Source organism: Triticum aestivum, chromosome 7B, assembly GCF_018294505.1.
Source record: "Triticum aestivum cultivar Chinese Spring chromosome 7B, IWGSC CS RefSeq v2.1, whole genome shotgun sequence".
Taxonomy (NCBI): Eukaryota; Viridiplantae; Streptophyta; class Magnoliopsida; order Poales; family Poaceae; genus Triticum; species Triticum aestivum.
Genome location: NC_057813.1, coordinates 599,970,636 through 599,988,778, shown reverse-complemented (window position 1 = coordinate 599,988,778; position 18,143 = coordinate 599,970,636). Strand labels below are relative to the sequence as shown.

Below are 18,143 nucleotides of genomic sequence, written 5' to 3'. Positions count from 1 at the left end.
TCTGTTATTGCTTTATTTTCCTCTTTTCTTTTTCATTTTCATTTTTCATGAAAATTTTCAATTATTGCGAACTTTCCCTAAATTTGTGAACTATTTTATCTCAAATGCCTGTTTTTTTTAAATTCTTAAATATTTATGAACTTCTTCCTGAAGAGAAATTTTCAGATGTCTTGAAGGAACCAAAGATCTTGGTTCGTTCTTTCAGAAAAATCAAGAAAAAACCATGGTAGGATATTGTGATGCTAGATATCTCTATCCGATCCGCATAATGCCAGATCACAGAGTAGTTTACTCTTCTTGAATAGAGGTACAACCTTTTCTTGGAAGTCGACAAAATAAACTTTGATGGCAGCGTCCACAAATCATTCTGAAATTATTGCTTTGTATGAAGCATCACATGATTTTGTATGGTATCACATAATGATGAACTATGTTCAAAGTTCAAGTGGAATTGGTTAGCTGGACTGCTACATGTATTACACAAATGCAAACATGTTACATAAAGAGTAATATTGCAAAGCATATTGCTCTAAACTATTTTATCCCCACGAGTTGCAGAAAACTGGGGGGATAAATATTTTTGCAACAGTTTTTGCTAAGTCTCAGCTAATTGAGACTTCGTTATGTCTCAGTCGATACTATATTCCTTTGATCTTGCATGGAGATTCGTACAAAAAGTTTATTTTCAATTTTTTTTCTTTTTCTTCTTATATACTATACTATACTATACTATACTATATCACTTGACTGAGACTTGGTTACATCTTAGTCGTCTGAGACCTAGCCGCACCCTTTTTACAAACGAAATCATGTGACATCTCGCTTATTTGTGTACAAAGTCCTTACTAAGTTCTTTATTTGAGAAATATATTAGTGAAATTGGTATCAAACAACTTTGGAACTTGTAAAAGTCCTGAGGGAGTGACCCCAGAATTATAATTTGTTCGTGATCTTTGGATCTTTAATGTTGCACTCTTTTTCTTTATGATTTTTTTTGTTTCTCATGGAGGGTTTTTAACGAGGTAATAATAATACAAGAATTGTGATATGTCAGTTCCTCCTTATTTTTCACAAGATTTTCTAGAAAGAGTTTTTTATGGCATATTAAGTATATCTTCTCATATTTTTCTCCGGGTTTTTGGAGCAGCTTTTTTTAATGATGAAAATAGATGGACAAGCATAGATTAGGTGGATGTTTGGAAAGTGCATGTTAATTAAAGGAAAATCTACCATGTGTTATTATCTCCAGAGAGATGCATCCCTTCCCCATTTCTAAAGCAACGGACGCATCCCTTCGTGCACGTCCTTAGAACCATTGCATCTAGGCCATGCACCCCTCCGGAGGGTGTATGTACATGTACTCATCATTATCAGTAACACGATATCATTATTATTTCATATTGTTTCTTTACAATAAGGACTTAGAACAACCAGGATTTAGAATTTGTGTGTGTTTTTTTTTTTGCGAATAGAATTTGTGTGTTATATTTATGTGAAATGCAATCAGTATTTTGGACCATTACATCTGAATCTGTAAATTGTAAACCCAACGAGTCTTTCGCCACATGCACCGCTAGGAGACAAAACACCTTCTTCACCACCACATGAATGGAATTAAATAATGGCCTTCTATATATTTTGTTGTACGAATTTAGGCAACCAACCTTTTGTCAGCCGAGCAAATTTTCTATAAATTCAAATCAATATTTGGACAATTGGATCCAAATCAATTAAATAATGACCTTCTATATAGTCACTTTAATGAATTTCGGCAACCAACCTTTTGCCAGTTTTATATCAATCTTTGGACTGTTGGATCTGAATCAATTAAATAATGACCTTCTATATGGTTGTTTGTACGAATTAAGGGCATGTCCAATGGTTGATAAGATAGTCTTATCTTATGTCTTGCATGTAATTATGAGATGACAAAAAAAGATGTCTACAATGGGTCATTTCTTAGCCTTATCTTCATAACTAGTTATTCCTAAAAATGTGGTGACACATATTGTGCTAAGATATCATCTCTTGTCTTATCTTAAATAAGAGAAGACAAGCCTTTTCTTATTAGTTCTCTCTCCTCCACCTCATTATTTATCCTACATGGCACTCATAAGCTAGCACTATTGTACATGCCCTAAGGGAGCCAACCTTTTGGCAGTGAAGAAAGTTTTCCTTCAATTCAAGTCAATCTTTGGACCGCTGGATCTGAATCGGTTTCCTATCTTCAACCCGCTTCCCTGTTGTGTAGATCTCTAAAGCGTAAGCCTAGTCATCCATTTTCAGAAGCGTTGTCAGCGCACTTCCTGTATCCTTCTTGACCTCATACCCCCCCCCCCCCCCCCCCCCAACATCCCCGCTATAGTCGTTGATGTCATCTCCTTGTCGCTAATGTCTCCATGCGTATGTTTACACTATCTCCACCATCTTCCACCGTGCTCACCTAAGTCGTCGCCGCAAATCCTTGCACACAACCCATATATATTGTTCAATTTTCTAACCTATGTATTTAATTTGAAGCATACATCTTGCAATACTACGAATTGTTTTTCTTCTTGTTGAACAATTGATCCAACAGCCCGAGCAAAAAGCTAAATTGAACAAAAGAAGGGAAACTCCTCCTCTCATATCTATGTCATCCAACCATTGCCCTATCAGCCCCGTCAACAAGAACAAAAAAGCGAAGAAAACAAAACTAAAGTCGACTGTAGTAAAGTTTCAGAAGGAAACAAAACGTCGACTCTAAAACTATTCCTCCCGCATCACGAAAAGTTGGCGCAGATGCTGCCATTCTTGGCGCTTCCGCACACCGGGCACACCTGCGCCGCGGCCGCGCACGGCGCGCACACGCAGAGGTGCCGGCACGGCAGCAGCAGCACAACAGCCGCGCCCTCGCGGCACCCCTTGCACCTTCCTGCTCCTGTCGCGTGACGCTCATCCACTACCGGCGTGCCCACCTCCTCCTCCGCGCAGAGGGGCACCTGGTTCTCCCCCCAGCAGCACGACTCGGCGTCGTTCTCCTGACCGCCACGGACCGCCTGGGCGTCGAGCGCCCGCTGAAGGTCGCCGCGGAGCACGTTGGCCGTGGCCTCGTTGGACTGCGCGACGTCGCGCCACATCTGAGCCTCCATGAAGAGGTTCCTAAGGCGCTCCTCGAGCGCCCAGTTCATGGTCCTGGTCCGCTCAATCTCCTCGTCCTTGGCCTTGAGCCGCTTCGCCGCCCTGGCCTCCACGGCCGAGACGATAAGCCTCGTCTGGCTCTGCCTCTGCTCCGCCAAAGTAGTCCACATCTTTCTCGCCTGCATCATCGACCACGGTTAAAGCCTGAAACGCAAAGTATCGATCGGTGGCGGCGATTTGATCATGGGACTTACATGTTTGAGCAGGATGCTGTCGACGTCCGTGATCTGCTGTAGCGCGTGGGCCGCAAGAACGTCGGCCGCGCCAAGCATCGACGACTGCTCGTCGCGCCTCCGCTTCTTAGTTATCATTTCCTGAGCACCGTCGTGGCTGACGCCCTTCTTCGCCAGATCAGCTGCAGCCATCGCCAAGAACTCCGAATACTGCTCCGCGGCCGCCGACGTCCTGGGCGGCCGTGGCAGCGGCAGCGTGAAGAGGTCCGCGTACGGCTGGTGCCCCCGCTGGCTCGGCGCTGCAGCGACATAACAAGGCCCACTGGCCGGCATAGAAGCGGCGGAGGCGAGCTGGTGGTGACCGCCGCCGGCGCCGGTGGTGAGTAACATGTGGCGCAGGCGTTGCAGGTCCACCGAGGCCATGGCGATTGATGGGGCGCGCGCGTCGTCCGCTAGCTCCTATATATACTGCCAAGCCAAGGCGATGCGTCCCCGGAGTTAGTCAGATGTGGTGGGAGGTGCGGTCATTGATCGGCCGGACGGGCAGGGAGGTAGGGTGGCAAAGAAAGGAGGTCCGTAGATGGCAGGCAGCCGCGTATTTATGGTGCGTGACCGGGTTTTCGTTGGCGTCCACGTCCCCCGCCCCGGATCCGGCTTGCCTGCTCCTTTCCCATGCTCCCATCCGTGCTCCCACTTCATCCTACAGCTGCCCTTTTCACTTTTTTCTTTCTAATCTAATCATCTCCCCCCCTGATTTTCAGGGGGTGGGGCCGGGTCTTATCCATTCAAATCAAGCCACGTACGCGGAAGCACGGATGGGAGCATAGAAAGGGAGCAGGCAAGTCTCATCCCCCCGCCCCTGGCCCTGGCCTGAGTGAGAAAGCAACTGACGATGAGATTGACCGGCCCTCGATAGTTAATCCTTCTCCTTTTCAGGAGGGATTTTTCCTTTTATTTATGGCGTCCGTTTCAATCTCTCCCTAAATTTCGAGTGGAAACCACGAATTCGCCGTGTTATATTACCTTTCTGCACCGAAATTGCTGGCTTCCGTTCCAGACGAATTCCATCCATATACTGTATGTATATCGTCGTTTAAGTTAGTGGTATATGTTGTGGCGCCAAATCAGCAGGCATCGTTGAGGCGTTGATCTCTGCACGAATCTTGGGGTGCAAGGAAACAACGCAAAAACAAATTACGCGCCCTGGTCTGTGGACTTGGTAAAGATCAGGAATCGAAAGCCGTGGTTAGTGAAGGGCAACTCGGGCAAGAAGGAAACTGCATGCGCTTGGCGCGTTACGTACAACGCTCTCATGCGCTGCATCTGCATGCACTACGCTCAGAATCAATGTACGTACTTTAATGTGCTACCTGAGATATTAGGCGTTTTTTGGCTGGCTAGCTGTATATACATAGGAAAATAATAAGGGAGTAAGTTAAAGCGTTGAGGCAGAGGCAGAGATGCGGGCTCAGAATTAGGAAGGAAATGAATGAGCTAGTACTAATTGATTTTGGTGAGAACGTACAGATCGACCATTCATTCATTCATTCGTTCTTGCCTGTACTTTGGTGCAAATCCGGCCGATCGATCCCGACGTTTAATTATTTGGACGAAACCACCGCCAGCTTTTAATTTAATTTGATTTCCAAAAAAAATATCTACCAAAGTAGAGCGTGGGTCGTCTTTTAATTGTGGGATACAGATAATCACGTCGGCGCCAAAATAGAGACGCACGTAGCCAGCTCAAGCACATGACTTGTACAGTTGTACAAAAGATGTGCTCACCCGCAAAAAAAAAGAGTACAAAAGTTTTTCTTTAACACAGTAGAGACGCAATTGCTCATATATATATAAATACATACACTCACCCCTATGAACACCCACACGCACACCCTACCCCTATGAGCATCTTCGAGAGACTGAGCCGGCATATCATTTTAAGATTTACGAATTCATTGTAGGCGCCTCGTCGTCGATGAAAACGTCTTCTCCCACTGAAAACACATCGCTAAAAGATATCACTGTCCCTCTAACCATCCAACCATAGGTTTGTTCGCAAAAAAAAAAGTACAAAAGCTGTGCAAATCCACACACGTATCATCACTGGAAAAAAAACGAGTAATAATATACGGCTAAATATATGCGTATCTTTGGAAAACAATAACAAACGACCGAACAAATTAGCTAACCGCTATATTTGGGAGTAGTGCGTACTGGAAGTGAACGATAAAGTGGGGAACAATATACGCGTATCTTTGGAAAACAATAACAAACGACCGAACAAAATAGCTAACCGCTATATTTGGAGAGTAGTGCGTACTGGAAGTGAACGATAAAGTAGGGAACAAATATGCGTATATATATGGTCACGCTATTCGTCACCCTGGGTGAGGAATAGTTATTCTTCACCCCTCTCTATTTTGACGTCAATGCACCGTATCTTTAGGTTTCATAAATTTTGTCTTATTTCATACGTAAAAGGAGAACGCAAGAAAATATATACTCGCCGTAAAATATATTTTATGTTACATAAAGTTACACACGTAAAAACATACATAAAATGCGATATTTCTGGTCTTATAACCTATTTTTTATTTTCTTATACCAAATTTTACGTAGTGAATCAATATGAATGTAACTATTTGTATTCCAAACGTAATTTATTTATGAAGAGATCATAAGATTACCTCGGGTGAAGAATAACTTATTCTGCAACCTGGGTGATGAACAGTATTATATATTGTTTTTCTATTTTTCCACAAAAGTTACATGGCCCGTGGCAACGACTTTAACTTTGTTTGTTTCCTTGTTTACTATCATGGCAATTTTCTCATGTGTATATTGTTTTTCTATTTTTTCGCCATGGCAAACTTATGTTATGTTTTATCACAAGTTTATCGAGTTTACCATGGTCAATTTTAAATTTTTGTCATGGCAATTTCTCCATGTTTTTACTTTTTCTGGTTGCATGTAATTAAAACACCAGGGCAATTTTTCCTGTATAATTTTTTCTTTGCAAATTCCATAAAAAGCATGGCAATTTTAATTAAAACATCATGGAAGGTTTTAGTTTTTAAGCATGTCAAATTTGTATTTTTTGTACCTTGCGCTACTTTATTCTCGGACCACGACAAATGTTATTTTTTTCGACATTGGAAAATTTGAAACTTTTCATTAAATTTTTTGTTCAAAGACACACCCACTAACTGGTTCTTTATATTCTCATGTAGCAGGAATTTTTGTGTTTTTTATTGTAAAGGAATCAACATTTTTTTGTTTTCTTAAGGCCTGTTTTTTTGTTTATAAATATGGGCCTTCTGTTAGGCCCTTTCGACATGTGCTGAGGGAAGGGGCCGAAAGTGTTCGGGCTGGCATTCCACCACATGGTACAACAAAATCGTTCGTTCGATTGCTCCTCCCTGCCGAACCTTTTCGTTTGATCCGGGACTCTCCCAGACAGAACCGTCACGCATTATCAGGGTCCAAAACCTTCTATACGTCTGGTCGACTGTCCGGTCGGTGACTGGTCCAACATGCGACCCAATCGCCCCCTCAAACCGGCGTTGTATGTTCGGTTTGTTAGGCGCCGTCCAAACCAACTCCATACATGGAGTGGAGCCGGGAGGCTCGGGCGTGACCGGACACGTCCGTCATGCCAGATCCAACAGACCGAACCATTGTCAAATCCTTTCAAATTGACCTATCCACCAAAATTAACATGTTTGTCCTTCAGTTCCCATGCCCAAGTCATGGTCGTGATCCACCGTTGCTGCCCGTCCGCGACACTGCAAACATCCGAGCTGCTGCCCAAGTCCGGGTCGTTTGTAATTGCTGAGTACCCCGTCCCGCACAACCGGCATGGATATTGTCTTGGCGTCGTCCGTGGGGTTTGCAACACGGAGAACGTTGCCCGGATGGAGTTGCGAAGGAAGTACAGCGAGAGAAGGAAGGTGGCAACCGCCCCAAATGCGGCCGAGTCCGTTCGGTTGGACGATTGGCGGTGAATTCGTGCTATATGATGGACGTGTATGAATTTGCCTAGATCTAAGGAGTTGAATATGAGGGGTGTAGTTGTCTAGGACGACAAAATGAGGAGCCGCCCGGAGCTGTCTGGAGATGCGCCCGGATGTGCCAGTGGCCGTTTAGGGGGCGGATTTGCCCAGTCCGATTGTAGATGCTCTTAGGGCATTTCCAACACTGTCCCTCAAATGGACACAATATTCATCCGCGGACCACGTCCGGACTCGTCTTCAGACAACATACAAGAGCCGATCATCCAACCATGTCCCTCAAATAGATATCAAATCCGGACAACATAGGTGGGTCAGACGGACCTAAAGGACAAGGCACATGAGTTGTGAGGACATATATCCAACTGACAGTGGGCCAAGAGGACGTCCGCATGGTGTCTGGATTCTTGCAAATCCCCACGGTTGGTTCCAAAAAAAATTGGGGGGAGGGGGGATGGACATGCAAAGTTGTCCGCGGACATTTAGGGGTCTGCATGGCAAATAGCGTGTGGACCACATGATCTAGACCTTTACGAGAGCCTTATAGTAACACTTTAAGATGCACTTAGTATATAAAAAGGAAACTTAAAGGACCCTAAATATTATTTTGTGCTTTTCTATTTATTTGTTGCTTGAAAGTAGGATCAGATCGGTCGCTAGCCCCGGGGCCCAAGGGGGGCCAGGCTCCCGTGGCATTGCCATCGCCGTTCGGCCTCCATTCAGTCGATGAAATGCATCATATGAATCTAATGTACATGTCAAGCGTGGATGTAGTGACATGTTTGGTTACTCACATATACCCCAAGCAGGCCCGTGCAGGAAGAAAATGGCCCGTTTGATTGCATTGTTGGGGAACGTAGCATGCAATTTCAAAAAATTTCCTACGATCACGCAAGATTTATCTAGGAGATGCATAGCAACGAGAGGGGGAGAGTGTGTTCACGTACCGAAAGTGGGAGTGTTATGTTAACGCGGTTAATGTAGTCGAACGTCTTCACGTCCGATCTAGCACCGAACGTACGGCACCTCCGAGTTCAGCACACATTCAGCTCGATGACGTCCCTCAAACTCTTGATCTAGCAGAGGGGCGAGGGAGAGTTTCGTCAGCACAACGGCGTGATGACGGTGTTGATGATGTGATCGGCGTAGGGCTTTGCCTAAGCACTACGATGATACTATGCCGGGGAGTAAACGGTGGAGGGGGCACCACACACGGCTTAGACAATATTGTGTCCTTGGGGTGCCCCCTGCCCCCGTATATAAAGCAGGAGGGGAGGAGGCAGCCGGCCAAGGGGCGCGCCAAGTGTGGGGAGTCCTACTAGGACTCCCAATCCTAGTAGGATCCCCCCTTCCTTTCCGGAGAAGGGGGGAAGGGGAAGGAGGTGGAGGAGCAGAAGGAAAGGGGGGACGCGCCCCCACCCCTAGTCCAATTCGGTTTGGGCTTGGGGGGCATGCGCCTCCACCTGGCCGCCGGCCACCTCTCTCCACGAGGACCCATGAAGGCCCAATAGTCCCCCGGGGGATTCCGGTAACCTCCCGGTACTCTGAAACTTATCCGATACTTCCCAAAACCATTCTGGTGTCCGAATGTAACCTTCCAATATATCAATCTTTACCTCTCGACCATCTCGAGACTCCTCGTCATGTCTGTGACCTCATCCGGGATTCCGAACAAACTTCGATCACCAAAACACATAACTCATAATATGAATCATCATCGAACGTTAAGCGTGTGGACCCTACGGGTTTGACAACTATGTAGACATGATCGAGACACATCTCCGATCAATAACCAATAGCGGAACCTGGATGCTCATATTGGTTCCTACATATTCTATGAAGATCTTTATCGGTTAAACCGCATAACAACATACGTTGTTCCCTTTGTCATTGGTATGTTACTTGCCCGAGATTCGATTGTCGGTATCTTCATACCTAGTTCAATATCGTTACCGGCAAGTCTCTTTACTCGTTCCGTAATGCATCATCCCGTAACTAACTCATTAGTCGCATTGCTTGCAAGGCTTGTAGTGATGAGCATTACCGAGAGGGCCCAGAAATACCTCTTCGATACACGGAGTGACAAATCCTAATCTCGATCTATGCCAACTCAACAAACACCTTCGGAGACACCTATAGAGCATATTTATAATCACCCAGTTACATTGTGACGTTTGATAGCACACAAGGTGTTCCTTGTTACGTCTCCAACGTATCTGTAATTTTTGATTGTTCCATGCTATTATATTACCCGTTTTGGATGTTTATGGGCTTGACTTTACACTTTTATATCATTTTTGGGACTAACCTACTAACCGGAGGCCCAACCCAAATTGCTGTTTTTTTGCCTATTTCAGTGTTTCGAAGATAAGGAATATCAAACGGAGTCCAAACAGAATGAAACCTTCGGGAGCGATCTTTTTGGAACAAACGCAATCCAGGAGACATGGAGTGGACGTCAAGAAGCAGCCAAGGCGGCCACGAGGCAGGAGGGCACGCCCTAGGGGGGTGGGCACGCCCCCCACCCTCGTGGGCCCCTCGTGGCTCCCCTGACCGACCTCCTTCGCCTATATATACCTCCATACCCTGGAAAAAAATCCGGGATTACCACGAAACCAAATTTCTACCACCGCAACCTTCTGTACCCGTGAGATCCATCTTGGGGCATTTTTCGGCGCTCCGCCGGAGGGGGGATCGAACACGGAGGGCTTCTACATCAACACCATAGCCTCTACGATGAGTTGTGAGTATTTTACCACAGACCTTAGGGTCCATAGTTATTAGCTAGATGGCTTCTTCTCTCTCTTTGAATCTCAATACAAAGTTCTCCTCGATCTTCTTGGAGATCTATTCGATGTAACTCTTTTTGCGGTGTGTTTGTCGAGATCCGATGAATTGTAGGTTTATGATCAAATTTATCTATGAGAAATATTTGAATCTCCTCTGAATTCTTTTATGTATGATTGGTTATCTTTGCAAGTCTCTTCAAATTATCAGTTTGGTTTGGCCTACTAGATTGATCTTTCTTGCAATGGGAGAAGTGCTTAGCTTTGGGTTCAATCTTGCGGTGTCCTTTCTCAGTGACAGCAGGGGCAGCAAGGCACGTATTGTATTGTTGCCATCAAGGATAAGAAGATGGGGTTTATATCATATTGCTTGAGTTTATCCCTCTACATCATGTCATCTTGTTTAATGCGTTACTTTGTTCTTATGAACTTAATACTCTAGATGCATGCTGGATAGTGTTCGATGTGTGGAGTAATAGTAGTAGATGCAGGCAGGAGTCGGTCTACTTGTCGCGGACGTGATGCCTATATACATGATCATGCCTAGATATTCTCATAACTATGCACTTTTCTATCAATTGCTCGACAGTAATTTGTTCACCCACCATAATACTTATGCTATCTTGAGAGAAGCCAATAGTGAAATCTATGGCCCCTGGTCTATTTTCTATCATATAAGTTTCCAATCTACTTTATTTTGCAATCTTTATATTTCAATCTATATCTAAAAATACCAAAAATATTTATCTTATCTTATTATCTCTATCAGATCTCACTTTCGCAAGTGGCTGTGAAGGGATTGACAACCCCTTTATCGCGTTGGTTGCGAGCTTCTTGTTTGTTTGTGTAGGTACGAGGGACTTGTGTGGAGCCTCCTACTGGATTGATACCTTGGTTCTCAAAACTGAGGGAAATACTTACGCTACTTTGCTGCATCACCCTTTCCTCTTCAAGGGAAAACCAATGCAGTGCTCAAGAGGTAGCATTCCTCCAGCGTTCGGGAGTTTCATAGTCTCATAGCCCGAGGAACATGTATAAGTCATGAAGAAAGCAATAGCAATAAAATTTAACGATCATCATGCTAAGCTAATGGATGGGTCTTGTCCATCACATCATTCACTAATGATGTGATCCTATTCATCAAATGACAACACATGTCTATGCTGAGTAAACATAACCATCTTTGATTAACGAGCTAGTCAAGTAGAGGCATACTAGGGACATTTTGTTTTGTTTATGTATTCACACGTGTACTAAGTTTCTGGTTAATACAATTCTAGCATGAATAATAAACATTTATCATTATATAAGGAAATATAAATAACAACTTTATTATTGCCTCTAGGGCATATTTCCTTCATGCATATGCGTTCATTGTTCAACCTACATAGAACGAAACGTAAAGCACCTTGGTCTAGATCCGCTGGGAACCACCGGGTCGGTAGTTTTTTCATAGCCAGGCCCGCGGAAAGCACGTAGGCGGTGGCGGCTGCACGCGAGGAGCCAAACTTGAGATATCACGTTGTTTCCCAAAGCGCCAACGTAATTTGCCTCACCGCTCTATCCCCCCCTCTCCACTCTCCCACTCTCATACTGGCGGCGGCGATCAGCAGATCGGAGAACAGTAAGAGACCACCAGTGTCCATCACCGGCGTCACCAAAATCACCAGCAACACTTCGGCAATGGCGGTATTTCCTATTTTCACCTCCTCGCATACGATTTTGGTATTGAATTCGCATTTAGATTCAGTCCTCTTATTTGATCCTTGTTCTAGGTGAATGGGGAATCATCGTAAATAGCCATAGGATTGATTAGCACTTCCTCATGAGTACTAAGTAGCGATGGATTTTAGGGTTTCGACCGGGATGGAGTACATGGGGAATGGGGATTCAGGGTTAATCGTAGATAGTAGCGGTACATTGTAACTGCAACGATCCTGGAGGCAGTTGGAGCGGCAGGGGCCCTTGGCCTTGTCATTGTCCTCCGGCTCGACCGTAGCATACGACATCTCATCATCCTCGCCATCGTCCAAATCGGTTGGCATACTGCGGTTGTCTAGCTCTGGCAGCCTGACCACCACCTCCATCACTTCTTCTTCCTCCTCCGGCTCTAGAGCGATGAATTCGGACACCACCAACGTCTTAGTCCAGAATGTTGTGGCACACTAGTCCGGAGGATCCATGCACCCCCTGTCCTTTGCCCATCCTGCTCTCTAACCAACATCGCCAGAGTCGGCCTAATTCATAGCCCATCGTAGGATGTCCACTAACATAGTACCCTTCACTTGGTCAGGAATCAGCGTCTTTAGCTCGTTCATTGTCGCCTTATTTACCGCAATGTTTGCCTCCTCGTGCATGTAGTCGATGCTAGTGAAGTTCGAGAACACTTCCATGGTTTTCACGACCTTGGTGCGTTCACTGAGCAAGCACCCAAGAAAGAAAGCCCTCCATCCAATGCCCAGGGGAATGAGTTAGGGATGGGGTTCATGGCAATGGAGAGGTGGAAGAGGAGTGAGAGTGGGAGACAAAGAGGGTTAATTGAGTGCGGTGATGGGTCATTAGTAGAGCGTTTGGGTGGGTAAATATAGGGACTTTGGACGATAAGATTATATGCTGATCAACCTTTGAACTTTGTATTGTTCATAATGCAGATCGAGACGGAGAACAAGGGCAAGGAGGTGGTGCCGACCATGGAGAAGGGCAAGGTGGTGGTGCCGCCCTTGGAGGAGGTGCCTCCCATGGCCGAGGACGTGGTGCTGGAGGAGCTAGCCTCCTAGAGGCAAGCGCCCAAAACTGGAATGCTTGCCTATGCCTTTGGACTTCACAAAGCACTTCCCCGCTGTGCCTCAGGAGTTCAAGCTGAAGACGAACACCAATTGTGCATGGAGGGTTAAGGTCTGGCTGATGAATGACATGGTCACTCTCAATCAGGGTTGGGCCCCTTCTCCCCCTTCCACCAAATTAGGATTGGGTACATGGTCATCTTCAAACCGCTGACTCCCGACACCTTGAAGGTGATCGACGATCATGACATTAAAGTGGTGATCAAATGCTGGAAGCACGACAGCGCCTTCGCCGTGAGCGTCTAGGAGAGCTCTCGGTTGCGCGTGTTGGTTTTGTTTGGACTATGTCATACTGGTTTGGTTGAAAACTGCTTAGTTTAGGTGTCATACTATGTTGAAATCTTCTTGGTTTGGTTTAAAACTATGTTTATATACTATCTATTTGTGTGTATTTGGTTTGTTCTGCCTGCCTACTGTGCTGGTAAGCTTACCACCTTCACAAGGAGGTTACCAGACAACATGCGTTGCATGTAACAAAACACTATGGCTTGTGTTTCCGCCTAAACAAGCGGGCAACCAAATAGCCTATCTTTTGTTTCACCCCACAGAGGCTAGAGGGTATGCAAGCAACCAAAAAACATGCCCTTGTTAGTTTTTTTGCCTGTTTTTCCTCAGCCAGGCTGAACCGAGACACAAATGCAATGCAGACAAAATCCTTACTCGCAACAAACACGTCATAGATTCCCGTTAACATGCATCGAATGGGTCACAAAGATGGGGAGAATCACTAGGAATATGGGCAGAAACAAGAAGTAATAATGTCATCATACTTGATGATTCTTTGACATTAACATTTGATTGTTTGGAGGGAAATGACGAGGCTATGACTGGGGCTTGCGCTCCCGTGCGACGGAAAGGATATGGATCTTTTGTACAACTTAACCACAATCACCACCGGCAATGGTAAAACGGACCCCTTTTGGCACTCGAGTTGGCTTCGAGCCGAAAGAGACCCCGTCCCCCTCATTTTTTGTCTATATCAAAGGGAAAGAATCAATCTGTGCAAAGTGTCGGAAATATGCCCTAAAGGCAATAATATTTTTAACTATTTTATTTTTATGTGCATAATTAATTTTATACTTCTATGCTAGAATTGCAGCTTCGATATTAGATTCAGAGGAAAACCTAATTGCATGTGTAGAATAATAAACACTAAAGAAATATGAAGTTAGGCCTCTGGACTAGATTATATATTGTTGATGGTCTTGTATATCACATGCTTCTCAAAGCATCATTTTTATCATGTTTATATCTTTTGCCGAAGTTTTGATCTTTGTTCTCATCAGTTGCCCAAAAGGGAGAGATTGAAAGTGCATCTAATCCCCTTGATGGATTTTGGTAATTAATCAACATATCTCAAGGAACTAATGCCTCCTACAACTTTATTTCGGGAAAGTTTCCTGTGGATGCAACAAATGAATGGAAGGTGACCCCTACAAATTGCATAACTAATGGTGTTTGTCAAGCTGGATGATTCTTCATTTTCATTTTGGTGATCAAAGATCACACTAAGTCATAGCCATAACGATACTATCAAAAGGAACGAGGAAGTCGTGATGAGTTTTTTCGATGTGCTAAAAGATCAAACTCCAAAACCCTCAAAATTCTTTAAAGTTCCTCCACCTCATGTACCTAAGCTTTGATACTTCGGAGCTTCTGTGATCTTCCAGTCGGGACCAAGGAGCAGTTCACCAGATATAGTCGTTGCAAAAAAACCCTTTCCATTCGGAGATACCAAGCATTTCATTCGGAACCACCGAAGTGTCTGGCAAACCTTCTGATGAAATGCTAGAATTTATAAAGCCATCCTGACAGTTCGAAGCAATAATAAAGAGTGTGGCACTGGTAAAGTGTTCCCTCAGAGCCTCCCGAATAATTTTTTGGTCCGACCTTCCAAACCGTCTAAAAGTTGCCTCCTTTATTCATGTTCGTGCTTCTGAACTGATCACTTTGGAGCCTTGAATCTGTGTAATAAAGTTGATAATTAACAACCAGATTTCTGGCCCATCATATTTATCCACCTATCTCACTTTTTCACTCGAAACAAAGTTCACTCCCATCATATGATCCGAGGTAAAACTCCACCTACTAGTGCTGATTTTTTGGAAAGGCTTTCTACTCCGACCATCCAAGTCAATCCATTGAGATCTAATCCTCTCTTGATTTGCACTCTTTCCTCTACAAATCAAAAGCTATATATTGAGAGTGTTTGAGTGTTGAGAAGATTATATTTTGAGGCACAAGTAAGAGATTCATCACCAAACAACCTCTATCATGTTAGTTTTGAAGGATGTGTGCCTCATATGTTTGTTAGATGCTTGGAGGTCTTCAAGTTTTTGAAGAAACCAAGAAGTTTGTAAGGGCTCAGAGATCGCCTACTTCGTGAAGATCTACCCTAATGAGGCCAGTCCTTCATGGACGTATGCCATGATAAATAGGTTGATTGCTCCTCCGTGTACTCTTCGTGGGTGACTGTCCACGTAGATCGTGCCTTAGTGGGATCCCGCAATCGTGATCCTTGTGACCTTAGGTCCATCGTGAATCAAAGCCTCCATCAACGCGGATGTAAGATAGTTTCAACTATCCGAAAAACAGGAAAATCTTCCCTGATCCAACCCGTATTTGTGTGTCTCTAACTCTACCTTGTTTACTTTCACTTGCATGTCTTTACTTTTCTCTGCCTATGCTCTTGGAAACTTACATGTGTAAGATGATTGATAGATTGCTAGAAAGCCTAAACATGCCAAGGGAACTAAAATTTGGAAAAGAGTATCCTTTTGGCTTAGTAGTCTATTCACCCCCTGCCCTCATGACATACTTAATCGATCCCACACCTCCTAAGCGCAATTATTTTGCATGGCCAATCGTTCAAGCCTGGGTACAGACGACGGACCGGCTTGAACACCATGGGTGGCAAAATTAAAATATCATTCATATCACTGCATGTGGTCCATATTAAAATATCCAAAACATCTTATACCCGAGAACGAAGGGGGTAGTAGTTACGAGTCAAAGCTACACACTAAAGACCATGTCAGTATCGAAACATCAATTATTTCTCGACTGGAGGAAGTATCATTTATTTGTGAGTAACTTGTGTTCAATTTGAATAAGTTATGCCTAACAAAAACTAGATAACAGATTTAATTAGGTTGTCCCTGCAGAAGTTCATTTCATTAAAGTAGAGTCGAGATTCAAACATGGATTAGCTCTCCCCACTGTCCATACAGTGGTGCTCCCTGGGTGACTTCTTAGGCCTTGTACAACATGAAGTGTTTAGGGATGTTTAGAGAAATTAATCATTTTTTTCTTAAGCATCGATAAGAGTAGCTGGTTTATTAGATACTCCTTGTGTAGAAATAAACACCGGTGCTTAAAAGAGAAACTCATTTATTTAACTAAGCACCATGCATCAATGTACACGAGGCCTAAGATCCCATGCCTAACATATAGAGAAACCTAAGGCAAGATGACACTCACGTGCATATTGAACAGGCTGGGTGGCATACTACGTGGACAGCTGCATAGTACGACTCAAGAACAAACTCACGCGTATATGTACGTCGAGACCGCTAACTCCGTGGTGTAGTGAGAGTTTATCTCATCTGCACAGCCTTGCTGGACCGTTCCGGTGCATCGAATTTAGCGCTCTTTCTTTAATTTGGTTTCTTTGAGGTAGGCGTATACCATGGAGTACGAAGCAACCGCAGAGCCGAGTCGACCTGGCCAAGTTTTTGGCACCAATCGAGCTGGGGAATAGGGGTTAACAGCGACTAGCTAAGTTACTTACTCCTCAATCAACCCATACATGCATCTCTTGGCATGACATTTCAACACAGCAATCTGCCGTCCTCATCATCATTTAAGTAGAGTACAAAACAAAGATAATCACAGCCAAATCATTAGAAGAAAGATGAATATAATAAAGCATCTACTACTAAGTCAACCTCATTTGCAGCAATGCCTTTAGGAAGAGGTACACGACCTCACGCCCGTCGTCGCCAACGCCATACATCGGTTGGCATGACATTTCCACGCAGCAATCCGTCATCCTCGTAATTATATTTTCTATATGTACATGGGCGTCCGGGTTTCGATACAGGATACGCGATTGCCCTCGCCTGTTTTAATATGCAGGAATGGGTTAAGATTAGTCTTGTTTTGAAACGGGGAACCAGCTTAGCTGTATCGCTACACGGGCATTGACTTGTATTTATTTTTCCGCTTCCGTTTGTTTAAATTGCACGGAGGAAGAAAAATGATTTGACGACTAAAATTCAATACACCTGCTTCGCTATTGGGATAGCTTAGAGCATCTCTAGCAGAGCCCTTATATCAAGGACCTTTACCGTGAGTATAAGGGTTGTGGAAAACGTATTTTGAGGGCTTGCACATGCTGATGTTTTACCGTTCGGCCTTGCGAGGTCTGTTCCGTTGTAGCCCGCACGAGCCTTCAAACCGAAAAAACATAGTAGACAATTTGACTGCAATTCCGATAAATGGTTACAAATTCAAACAATCAAACATAGTTTGCGTGGAAATTAAACATAGTTTTCATCCACGACCCAAAATAACCTCATGCAAAAGTCACCACCATCTCCAAGACCACCACCACCATCATCATCATCATCACTCTACACCACCGCCACGATGCAAAAGCCACCACCACCTCCATGACCATCATCATGGTCATCACTCTCCACCACCGCGACCGATGCCACCACCCATCGCCGCTTGCTTCCTTTTCTCCAAGATCTCCCTCTTTGCAATATAATGCCATTCTTTGGTGATGTCATCAATGTCATTGCGGTTCATCGTCATGATATTTTTCTCCTCTTGAAGAAGCTTGGCCAAGGCCTTGTTCTCCTCAGCAAGGGCTCTTCTCTCCTCAGTGGCGGCCTTGCACAACCCCTCTTCCTTGAGTAATTGCCACTTTTCTTAGTTCTCTTGTCCCTTCTTGTCGGCCAACTCCTTATTTGCCTCCAATGTCTTGGCCACCATCAACTCATTTTATTGCACCATGACATCTATTTTGTCCCGGAAGCTTGATGCCTTCGCTTCCGTCTTGATCTTGTCCTTCTTATTTCTATCGGGCTTGTTCTTGTTTCTTGAGCCCTCGTCATCTTCATCATCATCATCCAACTTGGTGAG

The 18,143-nt window shown here is 44.4% G+C and overlaps 1 protein-coding gene across 1 annotated transcript; it reads right to left on the bottom strand.

The window, feature by feature from the left end:
- Positions 1-2,492: 2,492 nt before the first annotated feature.
- LOC123159852 (E3 ubiquitin-protein ligase BOI-like) lies at positions 2,493-3,904 on the bottom strand. The gene is made up of 2 exons (XM_044577667.1): positions 3,375-3,904; positions 2,493-3,299 (listed from the first exon to the last, which is right to left on the bottom strand). Exons 1-2 carry the CDS (start codon positions 3,774-3,776, stop codon positions 2,763-2,765), a joined length of 939 nt encoding a protein of 312 aa, XP_044433602.1. The 5' UTR covers positions 3,777-3,904; the 3' UTR covers positions 2,493-2,762.
- Positions 3,905-18,143: the final 14,239 nt, after the last annotated feature.

What these genes read in the sequence shown, in the direction of transcription:
- LOC123159852 (XM_044577667.1), bottom strand. Translation starts at nt 3,776, where the DNA reads ATGGCCTCGGTGGACCTGCAACGCCTGCGCCACATGTTACTCACCACC. An exon ending in ACAGCATCCTGCTCAAACAT is followed by an intron (nt 3,300 to 3,374) that starts GTAAGTCCCATG and finishes TCGATGATGCAG; the next exon opens with GCGAGAAAGATGTGGACTAC.